The sequence below is a fragment of the Hevea brasiliensis genome, chromosome 13, assembly GCF_030052815.1.
Source record: "Hevea brasiliensis isolate MT/VB/25A 57/8 chromosome 13, ASM3005281v1, whole genome shotgun sequence".
NCBI classification, from domain to species: domain Eukaryota; kingdom Viridiplantae; phylum Streptophyta; class Magnoliopsida; order Malpighiales; family Euphorbiaceae; genus Hevea; species Hevea brasiliensis.
The window spans coordinates 26261707-26272994 of NC_079505.1; the positions used below are offsets into that span (position 1 = coordinate 26261707).

General features: G+C 33.0%; 1 protein-coding gene across 1 annotated transcript; it reads left to right on the forward strand.

Moving 5' to 3' along the window:
• The first annotated feature begins 151 nt into the window (after positions 1-151).
• Positions 152-10255, forward strand: LOC110654292 (putative glucose-6-phosphate 1-epimerase). Its single transcript, XM_021810231.2, has 8 exons — positions 152-479; positions 1971-2045; positions 4410-4466; positions 4550-4710; positions 4880-5020; positions 8848-8950; positions 9033-9132; positions 9824-10255. Exons 1-8 carry the CDS (start codon positions 381-383, stop codon positions 10036-10038), a joined length of 951 nt encoding a protein of 316 aa, XP_021665923.2. The 5' UTR covers positions 152-380; the 3' UTR covers positions 10039-10255.
• Positions 10256-11288: the final 1033 nt, after the last annotated feature.

Below are 11288 nucleotides of genomic sequence, written 5' to 3' on the forward strand. Positions count from 1 at the left end.
GAATTACATTATTTAATTTTAAAAATATAAAATTAAATTATAAATTTTACAAGGAGTAAGTTGTAGATTACTTTAATAAAATGGTTTAACTCATAAAGATAGCTTTTTGTCCTTTTCTGTAATTAAAATAATAAAAATATTATAAATAAATATATATAAACCCTAAAAAACCAAATCAGCACTGAGCTTCTGAAGTGGAAACAACAAAACAAAATTGGAAACGATGTCGAAATTTCACGAACACAGTAATAAATAATTAATTAAATCATCAAATTCAAACGCAGATAGTGATTTGCATACTCTACACAGACACACTCAGATTTGTATGGTGATTTTACTCAATAGGAAGAAGAAGAAGCTTTGGCCAAGACACCCAACTTATGGCTACGGGCAGCGATAGGGTGGCAGTCGAGCTCTGTAAAGGCATCAATGGTCTCGACAAAGTTGTTCTCCGTGAGTCTCGTGGCAGTTCTGTTGAGGTAACTTCTCGACGATGCGTTTTTACCTTATTCTCACTTCCCTGATTTTGGATTTCTATGATCTAACTTCTTTTGCTCTTTAATCTGCTTCCGATTATGAATTTAACCAGATCAGATCATTTCATGTAATTGTATTTGCATATTATACACTCTTTGTTTGGATGCCGCGAAAGAATTATGCTTGGAAAGGAAAACTAGGTTTTAACTGCTAATCTTATGCTTCTCTTTTTTGCTTTACTGTGGGTTTTATGTTATGGGTGATGACCAAATAACATTGAATACGTTAATAATCGTTAGTTTTTTTTTTATAATTTTTTTGGTATTTGCAATCTTCAATGGAATGTGTATGAAACGGCTTGCAATGTAATTTTCCAGAAGTTTGTATGTAGAGAGATATACTACAAGTGGATTTAATTTTTTTAATAGAGAGTTCGTTCAGATTTAGAGTTAAGCGTTATTGAAATCATGGTTTAGATATAAGTTGCTGCTTACCGGACAGTTTATGGAGCTTGCTTGTTGAATTTTACTGCTTGCCTATTTCAAAAGTGCGTTTCCTTTCTTGTCATTTGTTTCTGATAAACCTGATTCTAATAATTGAACTTCAATAATGAGATTTTCTGTAGATTGAATTAATTCTCAAATCTATGAGCACACCCACGGGCACACCCATTTAGCCACACGGTTTAGATTGATGTTCGTTGAGAAGTATTCGGATTATTCATTTACAAGTAACTTTACTAGTGAGTATGAACATGATTTTTAACTGTTTTTAAAACCTAAAGCTTTTTATCCATTGAATGTTCTTTAGAATAAGGAGACAAAATTGGCATTATGCCAATGCCTCTAGGAAAATAAATACCTAATTTTAAGTTGAATTTTGCATTCTGTTGCTTTTGTTGGAACACTGAATTGTGTTAACTAATTTGAAGTGTCAGCATCATATCCTTGTCCAAGTACTCTTATCCAATATCGGTAACGTAGGGTAAAGTAAAGAGTTGAAGAAGTTTAAAAAATAAGTTGAAGAAGTTATGAATTTTAAGCTTATTTTCAACTTAATTGAACTTCGTTATTGCTAATGATTGAATCTTTTTGCCAGAGACATTTAAATATCCTGAGACATTTTATATAAATAAATCCTGAGATATTTCAAATAAAAAAGGTGGACTATTTGCTGCACATTGGACATTTGAACTGTGATTAGGGCTAATTTTTCTTCATGATCATGCAATGAAATCAGGGAAACTTGATTTAGACTAATTTTTACTGTAAATTATCTGAGAAAATTGAAGAAACATTGCTGAGTTAGGTTAGCATTTGATAGCCACGAATTGTAATGTTTTGTCTCCTTCTTCTATTATATTTTCTTGTCCAAGTTTTTGGTTTCCATCATTTTTAAGGCTGGAAGTTGCAAGCATTATTATTTTCTGCCATGTAAAATAGTTATTATTATTTTTTTTATACTTCCTATTTACTTACACTTTGTTTCTCCAGGTATACTTGTATGGTGGTCAAGTAACATCTTGGAAAAATGACCATGGCGAGGAGTTGCTTTTTGTTAGCAGTAAGGTGCTACATAATAATATAATTATTCCTGTTGTTTCATAAGCATTTGCATTTTTACAGTTTTGGGATGTCAGTGAAGTTTTGATACCCTTTCTATAATATATCCCCTGCCACAACTTCAATTACATTTAAAGAATAGTTTTTATTATTTAATGCATGTGAATGCACTTCTTTCACTTTTTTAAAGTATTTTTTATTTATTTATTTTTTCTTGTTGGAGTTAGAAATAGTGTATCTTTCTTTGTTTTATGGGTTGATGCATTGGGAAAAACATTCCTTTGCTGGTACTAACTAATAAGGGTAAGGTTACTGTGCATACTTTGATTCAAAAAATCTTCTAAAATTTTCAGTGAATCCACTTTATCTACTTAGTTGGCTCTAAAACCCAAAAACCTGTTTGTTTAGGTATCTGTACTTTATAGTTGGTTTTAGTGCTTATGTGTCTCATAAAGCTTATCTACTAGTGATTGTGATATACAATTACCAATTATGAGATTTGGCTTCATTTCAAGGACAAAATCAAAGTGATTAAATGAAAAGAAAGAATAAATATGCATGCGCACAATTTTCAGTGGCAATACCCTCCAACTGTCATTCTACATTGTGGTTACCATCATTGGCTTTTGTGTTTTAAGAGAGACATGAGTATGCGTGGGAATATGTGCATGTAGTGGTTACCCTGAAAGGTTATGAGGATTGGCAATGTAAGGAATTCTCATTTAATGCAAACTTGTACACGCTTAAACAATGTCCTGTTGAAATTAACAGTCTATTTGCAATATTGTGACATCACCTAGACAATTGATTGTTGAAAAATTTAATTTTGTTTGAAAAAAATCTGTTATCCTTATTCCTAATAAATTAAAGAGTTTAATTATCATGATTAGTGATGTCTTCACTTTTAATGAAGCAGTGCTCTCAAGTTCGCTCTCTTCAGGTTTTTGTTAGGCCGATTTTTTCCTCTCTTCTTGGTATTATTAGACCATGTTATGTATGATAGTTTTGAAATTAGTTGTTTAATTGGTAGGCATGCTGATATATTTATTGTGTTATTGTTGCTGTTTCGATTTTTTGATGTCTCATTTGAGTTGTTTCCTTATTAGTTTTACATGAAGTTAAGGGAAAAAGAGGTTTCCCTCAATAGCATTACCATTTGGTAAATGACCATTGTAATGTGAGTTAGAGATTTAAAACTATTCTTAGGTCTTCATCTACAAATTTGAGCTTTTAGTTTGAGTTATTTCTTGACATGGTATTAGAGTCTTTTAGACCAAAAGGTCCAAAAGCTGAATTTTGGTCACTATTAATTAAGAAATTTCAGCACAAGCGCAAGGTAAAGTGAGTCTATGCTTATTTACACATCAAGCCCAATGGGTATTTGTATGCGAGTGTGTTAGAGATATAAAACTATTTGTGAAGCCCTTGCCTATAAGTTTGAGCTTTTAGGTTGAATAATTTCTTGATTACATGTGGAATTATCCTTTAACACCCAGTGTTGTTGGATGAATATGCACACATGTATATGTGTAAGTGTGAAAGGAGGATTTGAAAATCTTAAAGAGAATATTTAAATAAATTGTACACTTTTACTCTGGCAAGTTAACATTTATGAAACCTATAAAAATATAGAAAATCTCTCTCTCTCTCTCTCTCTCTCTCCTCCTTAGATTTCTAAGACAGCATTTGGAGGTTGAGACTTGTTTCTTTTCTTTTTGATATCTGTACCTGTTTGGAATTGCTTTTTGGAGTAGCAAGAACTGTTTTTCAGAAATGTTCTCCTTTAGATGCTAGAAAAAGCGGTTTGAAAATGTTGTTTAACTATTTTAGAAATGTTATGACTTAAATGTGTCAAATTTAATCTAAAATAAATTTTAGTGGCATGTGATTTAACATAAATAAGATCTATGCTTTTTTTTTTTGAACAATAGCTCAAATAGCAATGCTAAACACCACTTTCTGTCTCTTTCTAGTGCCTTGTGTGTATAAAATTTTATGCATCTTTAGAGCATCTTATGCTTTTGTTGATGTTGGTCTCATGCTTCACATGCCATAGATGATCTGACAGGGCTAATGCCTAACTGTACTCATTGACATCTTTCCTTCATAATTCTTACCTTTTATATTTGTATGTCTTCATTTGGGGAGGGTGAACCTTGAACTTTGCTTTAATTGCAATTGAGACCGAGGAGTTAAATGTTCAAAGTTTAGAAACAGCCTTCTTGCAATCTACTGGGAAGGTTGCATGTTTCTGGCCCTACATAGATGAAGCCTCGTGCACTAGGACTATCTTTTTCTGTCCCTCTTATCTAATTCTATTTTTGTCTTCCCAAATACACACAAACTGACTTTGTTGAATATATTGTGCAGGCTATATTTAAACCTCCAAAGGCAATTCGTGGAGGCATTCCAATATGCTTTCCTCAAGTATGTACTTATTCCTTAATCTTCCTTCATGCTTATTTTGATAAAGTTCATCTTTGTGAAGAGAGCTTGGTCTACATATGCAGTTTGGGAGTCATGGTGGTCTTGAGCAGCATGGCTTTGCGAGGAATAGAGTTTGGAGCATTGACACTGACCCGCCTCCTTTTCCAACTGTTTCTTCAAATAAGGCCTTTATTGATTTGATCCTTAAGCCCACTGAAGAAGATATGAAGATCTGGCCTCACAGGTGAAGTACTTGAGATCTTTTATCTCTTTCATGCTTTATAATCATAGCTTGTTAAAATATTCATAGCGATTTTTCTGTGCGATGAACTTGCATAACAATCTTTTGCTCAATCATCTCTCTCTCTCTCTCTCTCTCTGGGTGTGTCTCTCTACATCTCCCCCCTTTTTAGTTTTGAGTTCCGTTTGAGGGTGGCTTTGGGACCTGGTGGAGATCTGATGCTGACATCACGCATAAGGAATACCAATGCTGATGGAAAGCCATTTTCATTCACATTTGCATACCACACTTACTTCTCTGTTTCAGACATCAGGTAAAAAAAATTAACTTGATTTGTGTTATTTAATTTGCTCCTCAGTTTTAATCTTATCATTTTATTGTTTTACACATGCGTTTTCTCTTATGTGGGATTCACATTTTCCTTACCATCAATGTGTCAATAATAAATTTTGTAGGCTTATAGCTGTTGATTCTTCCTACTACTGAGAGCTTACCTAAAACACCTTTCATAGTGTCTTCAGAATATTCTTTTTGGTAATGGCTCTGAAAGTATCTGGTTGGTTATAAATTTAAGGCAAAAAGCCTATTTTGGCGGTTGGCCCATAAACTAATATCAAATAATCAAATAAATAAGACCTAAAACTTAATTGGTGGTCAAATATACCCTTCAATTTTTAAAATAGATTAAATAAACCTTTTATAACTTTATTCTAATTCATTTAGGTCTAAATTGTTATTTCACTGTTAAATACTTATAAAAAATTATACGAAATTGTTTTAAAATTTTTTATTCATTTAAAAAAAAAATAATTATAATTAATAAAATCAACATATCTGGTTCTTCTTCCCTTCTCCTCTTCTTTTTCTTGCCTTCAGAACCCACATTTCTATCTTAAAGATGTAAGCCCCTAGCCTAACCATTACCAAAGACAAGCCAACTCAATAGGAGTCGGAGATTCCATTCTTGCTCCTTTGAATAAGAAGAGGCCATTCTTTAGACCTTTGAAAAGTAGTTTAGTTGCCCATATCCCTGACGGGAAGTAGAGGTGATCATTCCCTCTTCTGAAAGTCAGTGGTGATCTCACTTTCAAAAAGCACTCCGCTTATTAACCAGTGCAGCCGCGTCTACCTTATAAGGAAAGAGAAAATTGTTCTCCATAGAGTGAGGATTTAAGAACAAAACTCAGTCTCCTTGTTTCCTTGGACTTACTCACAAATCATGCTCAACAAGATCCACTTCTCTAAATCTTCTCCAGTTGTCCCCAAGGAACGAGAAAAGCGAAAGCGAACAAGGGCAACGAAGAACAAAGAACTGGAGTGCCAGTGCATGACCAACATGGTTTGTTTCATACCAAAAATCAAAATAAACATTTATTTTCCTTCCATTTTCTTAGCAAGCAAACATGGTTCATAAAAATAATTCCTAATTAAGTGGTGAAAAGAGATTAAGTTGTTGAAATCAGATGCACACATGAAACAAGATGTGCATTTACCCAATGGAGAAACAGAACAGTTCTTCTCGAAGAAAGTAGAGACGATTATGAATGGAGAAAGAGAAGGATGAGAAGAACAGCAGAAGAAAAGTTGATAGAGAATTTTTAATTTTTTAAAATATAAAAATAATATTTTATTCATGATTCACTTATTTTGTTAATTTTTTAATGCTGTTAGTTTTAGACATATTTAACCGAAATTGAGACGTAAAGGTTTTATTTGACCATTCATTAAGTTTTAGGGCTTGTTTGCTATTCGATGTTATTTTAAGGGCCAAAATAGCCTTTTGCCTAAATTTAATTTGTTCTTGAGAAAGTTCATGGAATCTGAAACTGCCGTGACATTACTCTTGTTTGTCTAGAAGAATTTGGTTCTGACATATGAAGCTTTGCTTTCTTGCTAAGTTGCTTTTAGAGTACTTCTGATATCCTTGTGCATGTTTCTACTCGCTGTATGCTACTCTGTAATGCAATTCATATTTCCCTCAAGACTAAAAAGTGGTAATTTAATATCCAAGTCAAACTTGCCTAATCTGTTGCGGGGTCTTGTAATTAAGTGTTGGTTATCATTGATTGTAATGCATACCTCTCTTCAGGGACAACTTAAGTTACATCAGTGTACTATACTACTATCTTACTGTCTGGCTTATCTACAAAAGCTATCTGAAGAATGCAGTATAGTTGCTTTCTTGGTATTGCGTTTGTTTTTCTATTGGGATACAAGTAGGGGTGAGCCATAAAAAAAAAAAAAAACCAAAAAACTGAACTGAAAAATTCGGTTTGCCAGTCCATTCGGTTTGGTTTTGACTCATAATATTTAAAGATTTCTGTTTGGTTTTGTCCACTTCATTCAAACTACACTATTAATTGAAAACAAAGTGATCATATAAGTGTAGGACAACTAGTGTGAATTAAACAACTTGTAGCATGCTTAGGTGAGTGAGCTGGTACAACACCTTCTTACTAGTTTCCAACATGGGATGAGAGAAATTTTATTTTATTTTTGTATTTATTTTTATTTTTTTATTCTTGTGGAATAAAGTTAAATTGGCCATGAATACTTAACATGTCATGAGGTGTGACGAAATTTTTACGCTGATTGTCACCTACTGCAACCCTCCTCCTTTATTCGGACTTGAGACAGACCAAGTATAAACTACTTAGGCGGAACTTAAATTGGCCATGAATATTCTCAAAAAAGTAAATATACATAAAAATAGCAAAATATACATATACATAAAAATAGCAAAATATACATAAAATTTGCGTAATGAAACTGTATAAGGTGTACCACAGTTATATCACACAGAAGAAGCCAGCCAATTCCACTATTGTGGTGGAAGAGCTTTGGTAGGTGCGCCAATTTTAACTTTATTCCTAAGAAGTACAATGTCCATTGTTGGAGAAGAGTTTAGTCTCTCTCTGGTTTATTATTATTGTTATTATTATTATTTTTTTTAAGAAAACATTGATGAATAGATTGACACAAATACAGTCAAATTTAATTGAGATGTATGCTCAAATTATGTCATTATAAAAATGGGCTACTTGTTACAATGGGGGACCTGCTCTCTGGCCTCTATATATCCTTATGTGATCGACAAAGAGGAACAATTATAATTGTGCAAGATTTATCAGGATCAAATTGAGATTGCTTTATGATGTGCTGAAATGTCTCAAATGAGACAACTAAATGGGAAATGATGGATATTATTGCTTCAATGTCTGGTAGCTCTTGGAAAATCAAAATTGAGCTCGAGGTGGAATCTATTTGGACTTGAGATCTGATCTAGGAAATAACATTAAATTTTTATTAGGATTTGTAGCAATGTTGCAGTGTGGTACTGTTTATAAACACTGTAGCAGCACGTTTATGTACTAAAATATTTCTTGTAATCAGGGATTTTTATTTCAAGTCTTTATTTTGCTATTTGGAGCACTTTAGATTATTTTGGAAGTTAAAATTTACTTTTCATTATGATTTTAGGGATATGCTTTATTAGAAGTATGTTTATGCATCCTCATATCTTGTCAAATTGAGAGTGGTACTATCTTAACTTTAGAAGTTTCATGTATTAGCAGCTTTCTTTAATGAAGTTTTACATTGTTTAATGGTTTCCTTATTAGAAATTTATGCTTTCATGGAATACTGAAGAAATCTCCTAATATTGTGGCTTTCTGAAGTGCAATAGTCCAACTTGTGCCTGATGCTAGATTCACAATAAAACACTCTTTCCCTCTCATCTTTTCCCCTTGTCCAAATTTGTCAACCCTGACCTCGGTGGCCTAGAGGATGTTCACATGGGCAGCTAACCACTGAGACATCAAAGATCATGTATATGATTTGAAATAAAACTCTAAAAACTATACTGGTTAAAAATTTGTAATATTTCCAGTCCATTACAACTAATTTGAGCTAAAATTTGGTTTTCTAATGTATGAATCAACCAGTTGTACAGACATGTCTAGCCCACATTGTTGTAATGGATCTTTATGTCTGCCTTTTTTACCATACTGCTACTGTAAAGGGAAAAACTGGTCATAGTAATTGGTTAATTGTGGCACATGATTTTGGGGTGACATACAGTTGCCTTGGCATTTATGGGTTTGAATTGGTTTTAAATTAGCTTAGTTGTTTATTTTGCAGTGAAGTTCGGGTTGAAGGCTTGGAAACGCTGGATTATCTTGACAACCTACAGAGCAAGGAGCGTTTTACCGAGCAAGGGGATGCTATAACTTTTGAATCAGAAGTGAGTCAAGGATGCAATTTATTTTCCCCTTTATTCATGGTAATCTGATTGTGTTTTAATTTATGCTTTTACCATCATATAGATTGACAAGATATATCTCAGCACTCCTACAAAGATAGCAATTCTGGATCATGAAAAAAAGAGAACATTTGTTCTACGCAAGGATGGACTGCCAGATGCTGGTGAGATTGGCACTTCTGTATTTTCTTTTTATTTGCATAAGAGCAACTTTGTTTTGTGAACTATTTATGCTACTTCTTAAGGGCGAAACTCTTATGCTTTCTGCAATAAGAATACAAGGATAGGGCTCAGCTCTAGGGGCGTTCATAGTTGGACCATAAACAGCCAGAGCACCTTGTTCTGTCCTTCACTCAAATTATATAATGACACATTTTGTGACTGTTAGAAGTCATACATAAAAACCCTTTAAATTCAATTTTTGGCTCTCTCAATTTCTGTATTGTACAGCATAGGTAGGATTTTATGTCCTTGTACAGTATTTATAGAATTTAAGCCTGGTAACCTTGCTAATATTACTAATATTGGCCATTGCATTTAGAGCCTATGTAGCTTTTCATGATATGGTAAACGTTTGACCCTACCATCCATATGAAATTAAAACCAGTTTTGTTGCTGCTTACAAGGTGAAACTGGAGTTTTTTTTACCTATTGAAGTAGATCTAATCTCAGACCAAAAAAAAAAAAAGTAGTTCTAATGACTTCATGTCACCTTTTAGACAAATGGCACTGAGCTTGGGAACAAAGTGACTTTTTCTTCTACGAATGAGCTGTAAATTTCTTCTTTAGTGTCCTTGTTTAAAAGCACTACAATTTGTTGATTGTTACCTGTCTTCTGCCTTCCCTTGTGTGCAGTGGTGTGGAATCCATGGGATAGGAAGGCAAAGGCAATGGCTGATTTTGGAGATGATGAATACAAGCACATGTTGTGTGTGGAAGCCGCTGCAGTTGAAAAGCCTATTACATTAAAACCTGGGGAAGAATGGAGAGGAAGACTTGAACTTTCTGCTGTTCCTTCCAGTTACTGTAGTGGCCAACTTGATCCTCGGAAGGTTCTCCTGAGCAGCTGAGAGAGCACTATTTTGGTCTATATTCTGTACTGTACAGCTACATTGGCTGGAAGTTAAAAGTGCTCTACATATTTGGATTGCATATTTCAGTATTGGAATTTCACTTCTTTGTTGATGTTTTCAAGTATGCTTTGCTTGAGAATACGTTGTAAGGTTGAATATTGTAATTTTTACACAACAATATTGTGAAAAGAAATGGTTCCTTATATTCATGGCATTATTAGTTCTCGTGTTGTGGGGTGGTATTGTTGGAGGGGCAATGTGGACATAATGAATTTTATTTTAATTATTATAGCAAGTAAAGCAATGTAATGTTATCTGTGAATGTGTTTCTTTTGATCTCTTTAATGTAGAGTGGATTATCATTTCGCTAATAGTCATTAACTAGTCACTAATTGAAATCAGTTGGGTCACTTATTTCTGGGCTCCTTAACTCTGTCCCCGCCAATCAAGATTTTCCCTAATTTTCTGCCCTTCAATCCCTGTATATGGTAAGAAATCACCCAATTTAGGGTAACGTTACATGAAAACTATTGAAGACAAGAAGCAACAGAAGGGATAAAGCATGGTATTGTAGTGAATTTTAGTTTACCAGTAATAGAGTCATTTTCAGAATCATGATATCTTTAGTTTAAGTCAAAATCAAATTTAATTTTATTATTTTGATATTCTTATGAGTAAAATTTATCAATTTAATTTTAAACCAATTTATAATACTTAAACTAATATTTTTTAAAAAGTGTTTTTCTTAGTGGTAACTCTTAACAATACAAAACAGACTTCAGAATGTTACCATTTGGAAATTGTGGGAAGAAAAAGAGTCCATACTCCATAAGTTAGGGAGGTCACAATTCTACCGTTCGAGAAACATCTGAGGCTGCTTGAAATGTGGACTACACAAAAGAAGACAAAGAATGTATTAGAGACGTCAAGAAGTAGACTACACTATTATACAATTTGAACCGCGAAAAGCTGATTTTTCTCCCTCAATCTTATAGTTAATGTTTAATTTTATCCATTTTAAAATTTTTAGCTTAATTTATCCAAACCTTTTAATTTAAGCTCAAATTTACCCCTCTTCAATTAAGTGAGCTATACACACCTAAACCAAAAATATTTAATTAATTTTTTATTTTTTTTAATGTTAAAGTATTATTTTAATATTCTAATTTCATTAAAAATAATTCAAACATTTCATTTAATTAAATATATTTTAATTTTTGTTAATAAAAAAAATATTTTTATGGGAA